We start from the raw sequence: 19,847 nt of genomic DNA, 5'->3' as shown, positions 1-19,847 counted from the left end.
ATTCTCTGAACTATGAACTACTAGACAAAAGTTTCTCCCAAATATAGCAAATGTAATGATTTGTTTGTGAAACTGTAAACACAACATTAACAGAACCAAAAATGAGAACTGACTGATTTCTCTATTTTCAATACTGTTTATTAAAATGAATAAACAAGTAACCTCAGGTAAATAAACACACAAGTTACAGATAATATAGCCAACCCCACTAACACACCGAGGGCTAGGGTTAACCCACTAAAACATCTAAAACCCATAACAAAGCTAGCGCTCGCTTCCCTTTAACATGGGTTACAACCCTACTTTACAACATCACAGATATTACCCTCAGGTAGACACACACAAACACACACACACACACACACACACACACACACACACACACACACATAATTACATAATTACATTAACCACACTTCCAAAACCTCCACCCTACCCAACTATTTCTCAGTTGCCTTTAATGGACATTCTCTTGCGGAGTGGGTTTCGGACACATGCACACCATCAGGACAAGACTAGGACCTCTAGAAAGTCAGACTAGACATTTATTGCTTTTTATTTATTTATTTATTTATTTTCTCTTAAAATTGTTATTATTGTGGTGACCGTTGTCGTCAAGAGAAGGATGGGCCCCCCTCTGAGTTTTGGTTCCTCTTCAGGTTTCTTCCTCATGCTCCTGGGAGTTTTTCCTCACCACTGTCGCTCTTGTCTTGCTCACTGGAGGCTTGAACTCAGACATTTGTAAAGCTGCTTTGTGACAACAACTGTTGTAAAAAGCACTACAGAAATTAATTTCAATTTGATTATTACTCCTGGAGCTCAACTCTTGGCATCTCTGCCCATTTTGGTGGTGCTGACAGATAAATGACACTGGAACTTTACATTTATCTGATGCTTTTATCCAAAGTGACTTATAATTGTGACTGAGTACAACTTGAGGGTTAAGGGCCTTGCTCAGAGGCCCAACAGTGGCAACTTGAACAAGCAACCTTCCCATTACAAGACACACAACTGAACCACTAAGCTACCACTGTCACGTTTAGTCAGCAAGCTTCAAGGAAACAGAGTCCTTGACTTCAGTTGATCTAGAGGGCATTTCTAGAACATTCTCAAACACACTTTAGTGGCAAAGTAAGGATAGCAGAACACACAATCAATGCTAACACTGACAGCTCCACAGAGATGCCAGGCACAGGGACAGCAGAACAGACGCCCCATGCATAGTGATAATAACATAGTGATAATATAACATAGTCAACCTAACATGAAAATGTAAATACTCCAGGAACAATTTATGAAGTATTAAAACAGAATTTATGATACTAGAGTATTATATTAAAGCAACTTCCAGAAATATAATAAAACATTTTGTTCAAAATCCAACCAAACTGACTCATCTGTTCCATCTCATATGTCGGGCGGAGGCCTCCCATTCATCCCTTCCATGATGGTGCTGAACCCCAGTACTGGACACACATATGTCAGGTTCAGGCCTCCCATTCGTCTCTCTCCAGCCTGCAACAGACACAGCACCAGCTTTTCCTGGAGCCAGTGTGAGGTGCAGCACTCCAGCTGTGGTCCAGTCTCACTATGTCATGAAAGTGTGAGGTGCAGCACTCCAGCTGTGGTCCAGTCTCACTATGTCATGAAAATGTGAGGTGCAGCACTCCAGCTGAGGTCCAGTCTCACTATGTCATGAAAGTGTGAGGTGCAGCACTCCAGCTGTGGTCCAGTCTCACTATGTCATGAAAGTGTGAGGTGCAGCACTCCAGCTGTGGTCCAGTCTCACTATGTCATGAAAATGTGAGGTGCAGCACTCCAGCTGAGGTCCAGTCTCACTATGTCATGAAAGTGTGAGGTGCAGCACTCCAGCTGTGGTCCAGTCGCACCTCATCATGAAAGCGCCACCCTGCAGCATTTGTGGAGATCTTCGAGGGTGCAGCAGCTGGGTGGTGCACATGGTGCACCGCCCTGAGGCAGCATCACAGCTGGACCGCACTATACTAAAACAAGCCTCCTGCACCAGGCCCATGCAATGCCAGAGCAACCTCGCAGTAGTTTTACTGGCACAGGCACAAGGAGGATATACAATGGCAGTAAAGGATGGATGATGAATGCAGAAATGGATGAAAGAATGCATATGGAGGAATAGATGGATATGGAGGGATGGATGGATGTGGAGGGATAGATGGTGTGAAGAGATAGATGATGTGGAGGGATGGATGGATATGGAGGGACAGAGGGATGTAGAGGGATATTTGGATATGGAGGGATAGATGGATGTGGAGGGATGGATGGATAAATATCGGATATCTGATAAAACATCATCGAATGAAAATGTTTACATAATACATTGAAATATGTACACCTTTTGCTGTAAATATGCACACTAAATGCTGTGAATATGTTCACCTTATGCTGTAAATATGTACACTAAATGCTGTAAATATGTTCACCTTATGCTGTAAATATGCACACTAAATGCTGTAAATATGTTCACCTTATACTGTAAATATGTACACTAAATGCTGTGAATATGTTCACCTTATGCTGTAAATATGTACACTAAATGCTGTAAATATGTTCACCTTATGCTGTAAATATCTACACTAAATGCTGTAAATATGTTCACCTTATGCTGTAAATATCTACACTAAATGCTGTAAATATGTTCACCTTATGCTGTAAATATCTACACTAAATGCTGTAAATATGTTCACCTTATGCTGTAAATATCTACACTAAATGCTGTAAATATGTACACCTTTTGCTGTAAATATGCACACTAAATGCTGTAAATATGTTCACCTTATACTGTAAATATGTACACTAAATGCTGTGAATATGTTCACCTTATGCTGTAAATATGTACACTAAATGCTGTAAATATGTTCACCTTATGCTGTAAATATCTACACTAAATGCTGTAAATATGTTCACCTTATGCTGTAAATATCTACACTAAATGCTGTAAATATGTTCACCTTATGCTGTAAATATCTACACTAAATGCTGTAAATATGTTCACCTTATGCTGTAAATATCTACACTAAATGCTGTAAATATGTTCACCTTATGCTGTAAATATGCACACTAAATGCTGTAAATATGTTCACCTTATGCTGTAAATATGTACACTAAATGCTGTGAATATGTTCACCTTATGCTGTAAATATGTACACTAAATGCTGTGAATATGTTCACCTTATGCTGTAAATATGTACACTAAATGCTGTAAATATGTTCACCTTATGCTGTAAATATCTACACTAAATGCTGTAAATATGTTCACCTTATGCTGTAAATATCTTCACCTTATGCTGTGTCATGGCAGGAGATGGCTTCCTATTCCCTAGAAATCCTAGTACCCACCTACTTCCTGCTGAGTTTCTAGACTTGACCTAGAAGTTTCTACCAGTTACCAGCAGTGTTTCAAGACACGGACGCCATTCGTCTTCCAGCAGCAGGTGCAGGCTGGCCGCCAGGTGGTGCAGGAGCAGTCCTGTAACACCCTTGCTTGAAGTGAGCGCCTGTGTTAGATTTAGATATATATTTTGTAATAATCCCGAAACCTTTCTTTAATTCTAACATTTGAATTAGCTGTGAGTTAAATGAATATTAGCAAGTTTGCAGAAAAAAAACGCAAGTAAATGACGGGCCGTTTGGGAGTTGACGGAACTGAGCAGAGTGATATGACTCACTAAAGAATCAGTGATATGACTCACTAAAGAATCAGTGATATGACTCACTAAAGTGTGGAAATGCCCAGCATTAATCTATACGACAATTAGCAGTGGCGTTGTGGAACACATTTCATTTAGGTATTTCTTTAACAGATTTAATGATTAGCTTTTGAAACTATTTCTTGCTTTTTTCTTTAAATTTTTAAAATGTTTAATAGGGAAGAATGTAAAGTCTTTGCCATTTCCAGAGCGACCTTTTAAGAGCTAATTGCTTTCTTTTATGTAATCTTTTATGGAGCTCTGAATTAGAAGGTATTTATATAGCACCTTTGATGATTATTAATATTATTAAGTGGTATTATTTGCTTTGTAGTCTGTTAGTGGTGTTAACCTGTGTTAACTATGTTTGTGTTATCAACTGTGTGCTATATGTGTGAACTATGCTTGCACTACTATTTATGTTAGCTTTTAATAGTAACAGCGTTTAAACTGTTTAAACTGTGATTTGGATTAGACAGTGGGGTTGAAACCCTTCTCTCATTATTGATGCTGTAAACAATGCCATGATTATTAATTTAATTCCTAGTGAAGCTCTCTCTCTCTCTGCATCTGCCTTTTGTAAGATAGAATTGCCCTATCAAAGGTTACTTATGCTACACAAAATTATGCTACACACACACACACAACCCACCAGCAAGAACATGGCAGAGCACCACAACACACTTTCTAAATCGCAGGAGTCTTTTTGTTATGTTCTTGGATCTAAACCTTCTTGTATATCTGATTGTTTCAATGTGGCCATCAGATGGCACCACTGAGTCTCAGCGGACATTTTTCCTCAGGAGAGAGTTGAATGGTTAAGTATTCTGTCTGTCCAGTAAGTGATTTATGATGAAATTAAGTCACAGGACATGTGGGAAAAACACACACAAGGTCACAAGGTGGTAGTGACACCTTACTGTTGTTTTTTTTCTATTCATCTTTAAAGAATAAATAAAACAAATAAATAAATATATTATAGATCAATAAAATAAAAAGAAAAAAATGTAGCTTTCTATGAAAAGAAATATAAAAGAAACTATGATATAGCATTTACATTATAATACCATCGGTTTCCCTAGCAGTCAGTTCTGGTTATAATCCATATCTCTGATTTGTAATCTATTTGGAAGTATTCTTTTTAGGAAACACCATTTATAGCTGTATTTCTGTATTTTTATTTCTGGTTTTGTATTTCTGTGTTTAAACGGCTGGGAGAAGGATTATGGGGGAATGTTTTGTGAAACTGAAGGATGCATTTGCTTGTTTTGTTTGTTTTTATCATGATTGTCTTTTATGTAGCTATTTATGTTAGCTATTCAATTTGTCCATATTTTCCATATCAGTGGAAAATAAAGGCTTTTATGATTAAAATACAACACTATGCACATTTTCATTGTGACACTTCTACTTGTTAGAGTAAACATGCTTTATCAGCGGTTGCCGTCCTCTTGGCCTCGTTTTCAGAATGGTGTCGACACCCCATAAGAGCTCAGTTTGTTACCACGGCTACCACTCTCAGCTTACTGACGTTATACAAAAACCTTCTGGATCAGGTCCTGCTGGTCTGATGCATTTTAGAGCAGGTCAGGGAAATGAGCAGTGTGTGTGTGTGTGTGTGTGTGTGTGTGTGTGTGTGTGTGTGTGTGTGTGTGTGTGTGTGTGTGTGTGTGTGTGTGTGCATGCATGTGCGTGTGTTTGCGCGTGTGTGTGCGCGTGTGTGTGCGTGTGTGTGTGCATGTGTGTGTGCGTGTGTGTGTGCATGTGTGTTTGTGTGTGTGTGCGCCACAGCAGAAAAGCGAGATGATGTCATCAGCCTACTACATGGTGCTTGTTAGAAGTTCCTTTGAGGAGAATTGTTTTCTGTATAAATCATTCTATATAAGTCATTTGAACACATTTTAACATAGATGTAAGATGCTCTACAAGCAAACCAGTTTAAACCGGTTTAAACCAGTTTCTCTGTCAATGGAAAATTATATGATGAGCACATCTGCATGAGAGTGTTTTTTAAGTTCCACTCTTCTTCAATTACATAGGATCTTCTATAACTGTCTTTATCTCTTTACACTCTACTAGTACGGCTTGCTCTAAGAATATGCTGTTTTGTTTTAATGATAGACAAATGTCTGAGAATATGCTCATCTCTAAACAGTTCTGCTTTTTTACCCATTATATTCGGACGTGTTAAGAAAATAAACTGCATGCACTCCTCTGTCATCTCTGACTCTGTATTCTGAGACATCTGCCCCAGGGCCCTGTGGAGGAACAACCAGACCCAGGCAGGGCAGACCAAGGAGATCAGGAGGTTAAGGAAAATTCAGAAAATGTATCCTTATGTGTGTGCTATTTGTCCACCCATCCTCTGAGCACAGTGTGTATAACCATCTGGTATGTGGTCTCTGTGTGTGTATACAGCCCATCTATGTATTCTTTAGCACCATTATATTTATTTTGGAGTAGCTGTACTTTTATTACGAGAGAGAAAGGGTTGGGACTTCACTCTCAGCCAGTCAGAGCACCCGAGCAGGAGAGTCAGGGCTCAGCCAAAGAGAATCAGAATTCAGCTGGGGAGAGTCAGAGCTCAGCTGCGGAGAGTCAGAACTCAGCCAGGGAGAGTCAGAACTCAGCCAGGGGGGGTTAGAACTCAGCCATGGAGAGTCAGAACTTAGCCAGGGAGAGTCAGAACTTAGCCAGGGAGAGTCAGAATGTAATGTTTCAGCAAATCCTTTTTGTTCAAAGGCAAGGGTCCAGACAATACCATCTTGGCTTGCTGACCACCTTCAAATTTGTAGGAAACAAGGAACAGATTTTGTTAGGTTCGAATATATTTTATTATTAATATTTGTTATAGTAAATGATGATTTATCAGTGGGCATACACGTGTGTTTGTGTGCACGTGTATGGGCATGCGATTATGCATGTGTGTGTTAAAACTTGTGCTTTGTTGTGCTCATACGCACATACACACATGTGCGTCACTGAGCTCATGTATTAACACACTTGTGTGCACACACACAATCTCACACAAACACACAGGGAAAGTGTCACTGCAGTTACAGTCATACTGAGACAGCTCAACAGTGTGTGAAATTAAAGAAAGGACAAACATAAAGCATGACATACACGTGCATTCACACATACATATGATAGTGTGAACTGCTATGTTTCTAAACAGAATTAACTTTGGTATATATATGTAATTTATTCCCTTAAATTTATGGTTCCAGGATGGTGAGGCATGTATTTCAGTGTGTATGACGTATGAAAGAAGGTGTGTGTGAAGGTATATGTGAGTAAGAGGTGGACGTGTGTGTGTGTGTGTGTGTGTGTGTGTGTGTGTGTGTGTGTGTGTGTGTGTGTGCGTGTGTGTGTGCGAGCGTGTAAGGATAAGTGTGGTTACTCTACACTGCACCATCAGGGTTGCATGTTGTCCTTCGTCCATATAGGATTTAAGTTTTGAGAGGGGTGTGTGTGTGTAAATTTGAGAGGGGTGTGTGTCTACGACAAAGAGCAAGAGTGTGTGTACCAGGCAGCCAGTTACTGCATCCTGGACCTGCACGAGACATCTGACCTTGTGAGTTGAGCTGACCAGCAAAAAGATGCTGGAACAGAGCAGGACTGATAGAATCTCACAGATCCAGAAAGAAACCAGTTCCTTCTCTCTCTTTTCTTGCTTTATTGCTCGCTCTCTCTCTCTCTCTCTCTCTCTCTCTCTCTCTCTCTCTCTCTCTCTCTTTTCTTTTTTTCACAATACAATGCTGTAGTAAGAAAGTAAACACCATTTGGAGATCAAACAACATTATACACTCAGTCTGCTTTTCGTTTGTTAGAGGAAGTCTGGGGCACATTCCAGAGTTTGCATGTGGATACACAGCACAGTGAAATACAGACTGATGAGCTCATTCTGGCGTGCCCCAAGGAAGACTGTAAACACTCTAAGGAAAACTGTGAACACTGAGGAAGACTGAGGAAGACTGAGAAAGACTGACTCTGAGGAAGACTGTAAACACTCTAAGGAAAACTGTGAACACTGAGAAAGACTGTGAGGAAAACTGAGGAAGACTGACTCTGAGGAAGACTGTAAACACTCTAAGGAAGACTGTGAGGAAGACTGAGGAAGACTGACTCTGAAGAAGACTGTGAACACTGAGGAAGGCTCTGTACACTGAGGAAGACTCTGAACAGAGAGGAGCACTGAGAATTGAGGAAGGCTATAAACATTGCAGAGAACCTTAAGGAATGCTGCCAATATTGAGGAAGTCTCTGAAGAAGTCTTTAAACAATGAAAAAGACTAGGAAGGTTCTGAATATTTCAGGAAGACTGAAGAAGGTTACAAACACTGAGGAAGACTTTGATTAAGGTTCTGAACACTAAGGAGACTGAGGAAGGCTCTAAATACTGGTTCAGTTACAACCTTCTTTTCTTTGCAAATGCCTGTTGTTCTTCAAGTTTCTTTGGGGTATAATGTATGTTTGGCAGGCTTTAAACCATGGCTGTCCAATCTAATTCTGGCTGCAACCACGCAGAAGCACACCTGACTCCACTTATTCAGTCAGTTGGCATCGATTAGTAATGTGTATTAGCAGCTGAAGGATCTCCAACATATACACACACATCTCCAACATATATACATACATCTCCAACATATACACACATCTCCAACATATACACACATCTCTAACATATACACAATTCAAATATCAGTGCTGATGCAGATAACATGGGAAGGCAATTGTTTGGGTTAGTGTGTATTATTTATATATTGTTACATCTCCAACATATACACACATCTCCAACATATACACACACATCTCCAACATATACACACACATCTCTAACATATACACACGCATCTCCAACATATACACACATCTCTAACATATACACACACATCTCCAACATATATACATACATCTCCAACATATACACACACATCTCCAACATATACGCACATCTCTAACATATACGCACATCTCTAACATATACACATACATCTCCAACATATACGCACATCTCTAACATATACGCACATCTCTAACATATACACATACATCTCCAACATATACACAATTCAAATATCAGTGCTGATGCAGATAACATGGGAAGGCAATTGTTTGGGTTAGTGTGTATTATTTATATATTGTTATACCTTGTTCATTTTACACAGTATTGCCCTGCTTGTAGCCTCTATGCAGTGTCATATAAGATCATTCTCTCTCTGTCAGACACACACACCTACCCACATACACACACTCTGTAAAGTGAAGGATGTTATAGCATCTTCTACCTCTTTTATACGATTTCAATGCGTTTTATATGGGTCGTGTTCTGTCTGATACTTTGACTCCATTCTTAGGTTTACTGAGTGAACTAGACATTCTGTGTCTTCACATTCTGTGCCAATACTGTCTCTTCAGTGTTTTCACACACTTCACACCAAGCACAGAAGGTACAGAAGCCTGGCACTCAGGAGATGCCTAACACTACTCAGTTCTAGTTCTGGAATAGACTGGACCCTTTTAGGTGAAGTTTGGCTCACGGCAGGAGAGTTGAGGTGATATTTGCACTCGTCACAATTTTTATCTTCCACAGGACGCTGCTCTTGGAATTTACAGGGGCGTCTGTGGGAAAACAGGAGAGGGTCCACATTATGACCGTCAGGTTTAAAGTTGGCACACGGGATTAGAGTTTTTACTGGCATGGTGCTGGTTCTGGTGTTGCTGCTGATTCTGGTTCTGGTGCTAGTTGTCTTGCTGGTGCTGGTTCCGGTGCTGGTGCCAAAATCAATTACGGCGCTATGACCTTGCTGGTCTGGAAGCAATTGTGATACATGTGGCTGAAGGGCAGAACTTGTCATGCTGTTTTCCCGCTTTACCATTGTTTACAACTAACAGCAGGAGATCCGCCACCAAAACAGCAGCAATGGATTATCGGTGGTTTTGAAACATCAGTGGTCCTGGAAACGTCAGTGGTCCTGGAAACATCAGTGGTCCTGAATCATCAGTGGTTCTGAAACATCAGTGGTCCTGAATCATCAGTGGTTCTGGAAGAAAAATTGACTAAATCCACCATGTAGTTAATACAATGTTTTCCGACTTGTGTTTCCAGATTAGCGAACACCCACATCCGAGTATATAATTATCGTGCTCCCAATCCAGTGGAAAGTCTGTGCTTAAAAGATTCACTAGCTTGTGGGAACCAGAACCAGTAATTTGATGATGGGAACATGGTAACCGGGACCACTGTATGTAATAACTAGCTAGAGCTCTGTGTTTCTCTTTCTCTCATGTATGCACATACACAAAGGACTTCTTGTGTGTGTGTGTGTGTGTGTGTGTGTGTGTGTGTGTGTGTGTGAGAGAGAGAGAGAGAGAAAGAGAGAGAGAGAGAGAGATATGAATGGAACTGTACTGGAATGTCTCTAATGCACACGACTCTTCAAACTAATTTCTTAGGCAAACAAAGTGGGGAAATGTAGCAATTCTCCATAAGTTCCACCAAGGTTCTCTCAGTAATGATTCTGTTGTGAGCACTGCAGTACTACACATCTCACACATGGACAAACACTCAGATACATGTGTGTGTGTGTCTGGGTCTGCGTGTCTGTGTTTGTTACAAATGCCTCCCACAGTTGGTGCTAAAACTTATGTTGCAATAATAAAGATTATATTTCCCCAACAGAGTTTCCCTGCTGTGACTATAAACACACCCACACCCCCACACCCACACACACACACATATTTGCAGGCGATTTTCCAGCACAACCAAATGATCTGTACTAAAGACAAATGACAGTGGAGAGTAAAGACAAACGACAGATTATTTGACTTGTTTTTCTGTGCCATGTTCCACACACATAGCTCAGAAACAATCTATTCTAATGAAACCTGAATGCAGGTAGTAAACATTGGTATGGTGTGTGTGTGTGTGTGTGTGTGTGTGTGTGTGTGTGTGTGTGTGTGTGTGTGTGTGTGTGTGTGTGCGTGTGTTGGAAGGTTTTAATGTCAAAAAGGTAATGAAAGAAAACCAGTCCTGAAATTCAGGAGAAGACTGATATAGAGTGATGGAGGGAGAAAGAGGAGAGGAAGAATCGAACACTCAGGGGGAAAAAAGAGACTGAGCATCATGATATGAGAGAAAGAGATGAAAAAGAAAGAAAAAGAGAATACAAGACTGAGCTGATTGACTAGATAAGAAAGGTGATCAAATCTCACTCGTTCTACCCTTTTACAGGAAGAAGGTGCGTAGTCATTTCATGTGATTTTATAACGAAGGGCATTCAGCCAGAGACAAACGAAATCCAATCGACCTAAACCAGTGTCAGGGGTGAAGGATATACAAAAAGGAAGGAAGCAAACGTGAGTCTGAAGAGTTTAATAAAAATAAAAATAAACTTAAACATGCACTTAAACAACAACTAAATGAAAACAACACAACAACAACGGCCAACAATCATACAAACAGAGAGGGCTTATAAAGGGACAACGTAACAGCATAACACGGTGAACGAAACTCAACACGAACCACCTGTTTGGGGCACAAAACCAAAACATAACACATACAACAGAAAACAATAAACAAAAACATAAACAAAACCACGACATAAACAGACCCACGACATAATTAAAACCACAACATAAACAAAAGGGCACAGAGACGCCACCACGAAGGTCCATGACTGTAACCCCCCACCAAACGCGCCCCTCGCGGGAGGCGCCGCCCTGTGCGCCCCTTTGGCGTGTGGTAACACAAACGGCTTTGGCAAGCCGTTTGGCAGGAAGGTGACGTGGAGTTGGCATGGAGACAGAACCCTCTTTGCTTGACTGGGCCTGCTTCATCAACCGGGCGTGGAGACAGGGCTCTGGATTCTAAAACCTGTTCTCTGCAGAGGGTTCTGTGTAGGATTCCGTTCCCACGGGGGTGACTCTCACGTTACAGTGTTCCTTGCCCTCAGGGGTGATTCTCGTGTCACGACGGCCTCGGTGCCTTGGACAGGGGAGCCGGAACAGGCAAACGAAGAAAAACCTGGAAAATAGCCCAACTCAACCCTCTGGACAGCAAGAAACTGAAGACAATAACAAAGCAAATTATACCCTGTGTTGGAAAAATGAAGTATGTAAAATTACCGAATGTAAAATAGCAAACAACAACAAACAAAGGAAATCCCTGTCTAAAGACAAAATGAATGACCATAAACTGGCCATTGAAACAGGAAGGCAAACCCCATCTAAATACAGAGTGAGTCCAGACAGAACAGAATCTGCACCCATCGTCTGTCAGGACACAATGATTCATTCTTTCATGTCCAAAATACAAAACCACCAGAGAATCCTTTCAGAATTACTACCAAAATCCTCACCTTCCCGACATGGGCTGTGGCGTGGAGCGATCATGAGGCAGACAGAGAGCAAACACGACACTTAAATACTTGGTCTAACGAGCATTAAACAAGACAAATAAAATGAGTGATACAAATGAAAGGCAGAGAAAATGAAACATGGAAGCACAACAAAGACATGAGAGAGAGAAACCATGGCGACAGAGATGATAAGAGGGGCCAATCATGACACTGACTGATAAAAAAAGCTGGGGAAACACAGAAACTGTAGATTTAACAAAACTACCATAAGATCAGAGAAACTATAACAGATACAGTCACAACTATTTAGACTTCATTGTATTCCATTTTGGGTCATGCTACTAATTTTTTAAATTTTTGTTTATTTTTTATTCTCTATAAAAAAACTCTTATTATTATATACTAATAATACATTTACATATACTGTATTGCTTTGGTAACATAGATGCTAATAAGGCACATTTGATTTGACTGGTTTTAATTTGATTTGTTTTGAGAGGGAAGAAGGGGTGAGAGACACAGAGAGAAAGAGGGAGGGAGAGAGAGAGAGAATAAATTCACATGCATGCACACATTCGTTTCTAATCGTAATTTCTAAGCCCATATACTAAAGAGTTTCCCAATTACTTAAACTGTGCTGTTTGCAGACCTTGTAACAGTGTACGCACACCCACCCACCCCATCACTCAGTACCTTAGGTAATGTTTATCAAACGTCACAAGACACACCTGAGGAAATAGTGCTTCTGAGGCGCACGCAGGATCTGGAGTTATACATCTACACACACCTCCGATCTGGAGTTATACACCTTCACGCACCTCCGATCGGGAGTTATACACCTTCACGCACCTCCGATCTGGAGTTATACATCTTCACGCACCTCCGATCTGGAGTTATACATCTTCACGCACCTCCGATCTGGAGTTATACATCTTCACGCACCTCCGATCTGGAGTTATACACCTTCACGCACCTCCGATCAGGAGTTTTACACCTACAGCTCCGAGACGCACTAGACTTACTTACACCAGATCTAAATAAATTAGGTCAGATCAAGCCAGCAATGTGATGGAAACCACAGCTACACTAAAATAAACACTCCACATCATACTTGACACAGCCAAGTAAAGATAGATTTTTGTCAGCACAGCACATTCCGAACAAAACAGTTCAGCCTCCCATACGTCGTGTGTGTGTGTGAGAGAGAGAGAGCTAAGAGCTGAATCTTCACCTGGTCCATGCATTCTAGCATAACTGTTCACGTCTGCATGTACATCACATTCAACACAGCACATTCAACACAGCATATTCAACACAGCCCATTCAGGACAGCACATTCTACACAGCCCATTCAGGACAGCAGATTCAACACAGCACAAGGAACCTAGCATCAGAAATGTGGACATCACACAATATAATACACTCTTAACAGACTGATAAACACATAAGTGTAAAAAAATTTATTGGAAATGAGTTCCTTCATTTACAAAATATTGAATACAGAGATTAATATACTAGAAAGAAATCTATCTATCTATCTATCTATCTATCTAGAGAGAGATTGTATTATATATAATATAATAATAATAATATTATATATATATATATATATACACACATATATATAGATATATATAGATATATAGATATATATATATATATATATATATATATACACACACACACATATATATATATATACACATACACATATATATATATATATACACACACACACACACACACACACACGCGCACACACACACACACACACACACACACACACACACACACATACACACACTCACCTGTGTGTGGTGCTGTGTGTTTGTGTATAGCAGCAAAATTGGATGATGAGACATCTAATGTAATCAGTAAAACAGGAATACACAAAATAAACAGAAGTGTCATGTGACTTTGCACATAAAAAGTCCTTTTCAGAAGAAAAGGGAAAGGCAAGTCTACATAAAATCATACTGAACACGTGGAACACATCGGAAGCCTCACACAGGGCACAGCATCACGCATGGAAGCGCATGGAAGCGCACGGAAGCGCACGGAACACGGCTCATTGACTTCAAGGAACAGGGTTGAGGGCTACTTCCAAGCCTGTAGTGGGCGTAACCGCTCACACAACAGACAGCATTTTAATAAAAGACAAGCAATAAAAATAAAAAAATGTATTCACTTGACTTTCTCTGCATGTATAAAAAATATACATCTAGCATATATGGCGTATACTCTGTTACCAAATGTATACTTATTTCTTCAGAGAACTGTGGTTAAATATTTAAGTTATAATGCATAAAAAGAAAGAGTGCAAAAAAACAGCCAACCCTCATGTATACCACTTACTATTCATTTGTAATACTTAGTAGTACTCTGTAATACTTGTCAATATAACATAAATCAATGCTTTAACTATACTGCTAAAACCGGCAGATGTGTTATGATTATGAACTTCATCATGATTAGCTGACACAGCCAAAGAACTGTCTCTGTCTGTCTGTGTGTGTGTGTGTGTGTGTGTGTGTGTGTGTGTGTGTGTGTGTGTGTGTGTGTGTGTGTGTGTGTGTGTGTGTGTGCTCGTGCATGCATGAGTGTGTGAGATCTATATAAAACATCAAACCATCTCAGTGTGCTGAACAGAATCCTGTCTGGTAGAAGTTATTTACTGGTTTGAATTGTTTTTTAAATCCAATTTTAAAAAGTTTTGGCATTCGATCTTGCTCCTTTCACTGATTATCAAAATATAAGCACACGCTGAGCTACAGATATGCTGTGCTACAGGCATGCTGAGCTACAGACACACTGAACTACAGACACGTTGGGCTACAGACATGCTGAGTTACGGTCAGCAGGGTTCCTGTGTTGCTCAATAATGGTCAGATCCAGCGCCGTGCTGCTGTCACTCAGTCCCAGTCAAACGCTCTTCCCACCAGCTGGAAGAACTTCCTGTTGGGCTCGTGAAAGAAGTCACGCAGCTTCTGCAGGACATCGGGCGGCAGGCGTGGGTGTGCTCGCCCCTTTGACTCATGCAGGCAGCGCTCATGCCCGTGCTGCCGCAGGCAATAGAAGCCCTTCGTCCTGTTGAAGTAAAAGTTGTTTGTGCTGATTTGCGGCCGCAGGCCCAGAAAGCGCTCCACGCCCTGCATCTCAGCCAGGGGCTCTCGGATGAGCGCGTCCCCGTCCACCAGGTGGAAGCTGGTGCGAGGGAAGGTGGCCAGCCAGCGCCGCATGTGCTCATGGTATATGCTGCGGTTCACCGCCTTGTAGGCGGCGTTCACCTCGCCGGCCCTCAGCAGCAGGGCCTCCAGGGGCCGCGGGCGCTTGCGCTTCTGCAGGTGGTTGTGGAAGACCTGCGTGTAGTCGGACAGCACGCGCTCCACGGGGTCGCGCACGATCAGGAGCAGGCGCACGCCGGGGTTCATGTGGCGCACGCGCTCCGGGACCTTGCTGGAGGTGAAATAGGCGGGGCTCTTCTCCACTGTCAGCTGCCCCGGCAGAGCGGGGGGCATCTGGGAGGCGTACCAGCCCAGGCCCTGCTGGTAGTGGGAGTCCCAGTCAAAGAAGTGCACCTCGTTCTGTGCGGCCACGACGTCGCTGTGCAAGCTGAGCATCTCGATCAGTGCCCGTGTGCCTCCCTTACGCACCCCGATGATGAGGACACTGGGGAGACACTGTGTGGCATTCAGGGGCTCCTGGATGAAGGGGGGCATGGGGGAGGGTCCCTCCTGGGGCAGGATGACGGGCCGGGTAGCCGAGAGCGTCTCGGTGGTGGGGCGAGAGAGAACAGCGGGAGACTGGAAGAGGAAGAGGAGGAGGATGAAGAATGCCGCCATGAGGACACTGCTCACACCAGCGGGCTTCAGCCTGCCTCATCCACCGAAGAATACTCACACGCGCACACACACGTCAAGACACTCGCAAATACACCCACAGGTCACTGCAAGAAAGCACACAAGAAAACTGTTCACACGATTATGCTTATATTAATTACCATTCATAATAACCCCAAAAGATCATAATGAAATCAAGGGATTGCAACTGAAATAATTGGAAATTATGGCTTCTGTAAAACACAATTAAAGTTAACAGGAACTCAGTTTAAAACTCACAAAAATACAATAGGAAGACGACTTCCTTCTGCTTAGTTTTTTGGTTTTGTTTTTTTTTTTGCTTCATTGTTTAGTATCTTACATAGACATGATTCACTGGAGAATATAGCCTAGTATTAGGTTTCGACCACACAGATATTAATCACTTTTATTCTTAGCCCACTGTGGTGAACATATAACCTAATGAAACATAGCCTGCTGAAATAGAACATATTTTTGGTCACAACAATGCGTCTGTTTGACGTTTCGATAAAGAAATAGTAAAGTACAATAAAAACACGATCGCCCAAAGACTTATTTAGTACTGTTATTGTTCAGTAATGATAGAAAGTACAATTTATACAATCCAGATGGAAAGTCTTTCCTACAGTACCACGAATATTGAGCGCGTTCCTCACTGAACTGTTCATAGCTGGCAGCGGCGCGAGCGCATCTCTCAAATTCCTAAGAAAGCTCGAGGCGCTGCGCTTAGACGCTCCGAACGCGGGAGCGTCGCGAGCTCCGCATCGCTAGACTAGAGGCGGCATGTGAACTAAAAGGTGCAGTTGACGTTTCTTACGTTTACCTGCTGACTCCGGACCGCTGAACTCGTGTGCACCGTGCTGCTCGAAAGCAGAAACAGCGTTATAAGAAACAGCGTTTCGCCATTCCGACAGCTCCCCACGAACACGTGAACGTTTGCATTGTTGCAGTTTTTCCAGCGTGGTTCAAAACCAGTTCTACCGACTGATCGACCCACGCTCTTCTGTAGCCTGCAGTCCCCAGTGAAAGTTTCTTCGGCGAAAGCCTCTACCTTGGGAGTTTGTCACATACAGCACAGACACGCCTCGTCTTGCGCGTCCGCGAAGCCCTCCCCTACCGTGGCCGGCGCCGTGCAACCTCACGGTAACGATGCAAAATACTGTTTATCAACCCGATTGACTGAGCGCACAGTCACGAGTGGCACAGTGGCACAGTAATCGCTGTAGGCGCGGCTTGTTAAGTAAAGATCTCGGTGATTCACGTTAGGGAAGACAAGACCAAGACAATCGCAGAGTTGTAGCTATTTATCTATTCTGTGTTCATGAATGTGTGTGTGTGTGTGTGTGTGTGTAGACGGTTCCAGGTTACTTATTAACTGCAGTACCAACTGTACTGTACTGTACTTTGGTAAGCGATGTTGAAACTGGACGTTAATGACGTCCAGTTTCTCAGGAAACTTTGTGTACTTCACTACAATTTTTAATATATTGGACTTTTTTTCTTGTTACATTTAATATTTACGCATAAATACTACATGCAATTATTTTAGATTTTAGTGACACACACTGCTATTAACCTTTCATACAGGGGCGCTCTCTCTCTCTCTCTCTCTCTCTCTCTCTCTCTCTCTCTCTCTCTCTCTCTCTCTCTCTCTCTCTCTCTCTGTGTGTGTGTGTGTGTGTGTGTGTGTCTCAGTGCGGATCTTTATGGTCTTTATCGCTGTGACGCTCTGTAGTAGTCATCTTACATGGACACACCTAATCAGTCTTGTAGTCAACACATGCATCAAACTGACTGACAGATTGATTTAGATTGGCTATTAGCTTTGGAGTCTGTTCAGAAAAATTCAGAAGAACCTGGTGTTCCCTAGATGTTACCTATGGACCACATCTTCAGTGTAAGAGTTTGTAAGAGATCCAGTGTAAGAGATCCACAGTGGAAGGAGATGAAACAAAATCAGACCTGAAGCCCTGTAGAGAAGGGCACAAGGAAGCGTGTGTGCTGTGTGTGTGTAGCGTGTGTGTAGTGTGTGCTCTATTCCACGTGTGTGAAGGTGTGTGTAGTGTGTGCGCGGTGTCCCACGTGTGTGAAGGTGTGTCGTGTGTGTGCGCTGTCCCACGTGTGTGAAGGTGTGTCGTGTGTGTGCGCTGTCCCACGTGTGTGAAGGTGTGTGTAGTGACTGTGCATTGACCCATGTGTGTGAAGATGTGCATAGTGTGTGTGTGCTGTCCCATGTCTGAGAAGTTGTTATGTGTGTGTGCGCTGTCCCACGTGTGAAGGTGTGGGAAGTGTGTGTGCGTGCTGTCCCACGTGTGAAGGTGTGTGTAATGTGTGTGTGCTGTCCCATGTCTGAGAAGTTGTTATGTGTGTGTGCGCTGTCCCACGTGTGAAGGTGTGGGAAGTGTGTGTGCGTGCTGTCCCACGTGTGAAGGTGTGTGTAATGTGTGTGTGCTGTCCCATGACAAGAGAGGAGTGAGTGAGACACTAAGTCTGCAGGTAAGGTTAATTTATATCTGGCCTCTATCATGATCAGAATGGTGGGAGTTTAAGGCTTTTTGTGCAATGTCTGAGTCATTAATACTGTTACTCCCACACATACACACAGAGTGACAGATATTCTGTCTCTCTCTCTCTCTCTCTCTCTCTCTCTCTCTCTCTCTCATGCACTGACTTTTAAACAAACATGAGCTCACAGGCTTTTATGACAGTGAGAGTTAGATTGCGTAACAGCAAACATCTTTCTTGCATAAATAAGCAAGTGTGATCAGTAACTATCAAAACCTTTTGCACCAGAGTGCTGTCAAACCTTTGCCCATTCAACATCTTTTCTTCTGAGCTCTTTGAGGTGCATTCATCCTGCTAGCAGCAAGAAACTGCACATGAAATGTGCAAACCAGTGCGAGCCTAATAAACAACTTCATTCAATAAGTATCAAATGGCAACTATCAGGTCCAGACAAAGTAATGCAAAGCTTCAGTTACAGCATTCATCTCACACTTTTATCCATAGCAACTTAGAATTATGAGTGAAAACAATTTGAGCAATTGAGGGTTAAGGGCCTTGCTCACGGACCCAACAGTGGCAACTTGGCAGTGGTGAGCTTTGAACTGGCAACCTTCTGAAGGTTAGAAAAATACCTTAACCACTGAGCAACTACATATAATAGCACTACAGTAGTAATGTTACAGTGGGACTGTTACAGTAGGAACATTACAGTAGGAGTTTAATGGTAAGTGTGTTACAATATCTGTGTTAGTGTAGGAATGTCACAGCATGAATTTAATGGTAAGTGTGTTACAGTAACTGTTTTAGTGTAGGAACGTCACAGCAGGAATTTAATGGTAAGTGTGCCAAAGTACCTTCTATAATAGGAGGATGTGGAATGTTGGCCACAAATGCTGGAACACGCCAAGGCGGTCTTTGTCATCAGCAGGCTCTCAAGGAGACCTTGGGGCACTAAACTCAGCGCTGAGGCATGATTACCCCAATGGCTTAACCCACTGCCTCAGTCCCATGGCCCTGCCCCTCTGGTCCACTTCTGTCGGGAGTTGTAAAGCTCCTTATCAGGACCTGCCAGAGGACTTCACTCCAGCCAAAGCCACTTCCTCCTCAAAGAAAGGTTAGTTGTTCCATCAAACTGATAAAACATGCCTGTCCTCCTCAGGACGAACACTATCGTCTCTCACAAGAGGAGAACCGGGTGCAGGTTAGTGCAGGGTTACATCTGTCCCTCCACCTCCTTGCCCTCAGTCAGTGTCTTCTTTGTAAATAAGAAAGATTGTGGGCTGGAGCCATGCGTAGACTTTTGGGGCTTAAATACCAAGCTGGTGAAATACTGCCATCCATTGCTTTTCGTCCCCATGCCAAGTTATATAACTTTTACATGAAGTTATATCTATGCA

The 19,847-nt window shown here is 42.3% G+C and overlaps 1 protein-coding gene across 3 annotated transcripts; it reads right to left on the bottom strand.

The window, feature by feature from the left end:
* Positions 1-13,837: 13,837 nt before the first annotated feature.
* Positions 13,838-17,209, bottom strand: hs3st1 (heparan sulfate (glucosamine) 3-O-sulfotransferase 1). 3 transcript variants are annotated; one of them, XM_027023110.3, is made up of 2 exons: positions 16,763-17,209; positions 13,838-16,031 (listed from the first exon to the last, which is right to left on the bottom strand). In XM_027023110.3, exon 2 carries the CDS (start codon positions 15,925-15,927, stop codon positions 14,998-15,000), a length of 930 nt encoding a protein of 309 aa, XP_026878911.2. In that variant the 5' UTR covers positions 15,928-16,031; positions 16,763-17,209; the 3' UTR covers positions 13,838-14,997. The 3 variants fall into 3 exon arrangements, with proteins under 3 accessions (XP_026878911.2, XP_026878910.2, XP_081566291.1); XM_027023109.3 differs by having other exon boundaries at positions 16,769-17,208; XM_081710165.1 differs by lacking the exon at positions 16,763-17,209 and adding an exon at positions 16,577-16,732.
* Positions 17,210-19,847: the final 2,638 nt, after the last annotated feature.

Source organism: Electrophorus electricus, chromosome 3 (genome assembly GCF_041902795.1).
Source record: "Electrophorus electricus isolate QZ-2024a chromosome 3, ASM4190279v1, whole genome shotgun sequence".
Taxonomy (NCBI): Eukaryota; Metazoa; Chordata; class Actinopteri; order Gymnotiformes; family Gymnotidae; genus Electrophorus; species Electrophorus electricus.
This window is presented reverse-complemented; position numbering and strand designations above follow the sequence as displayed.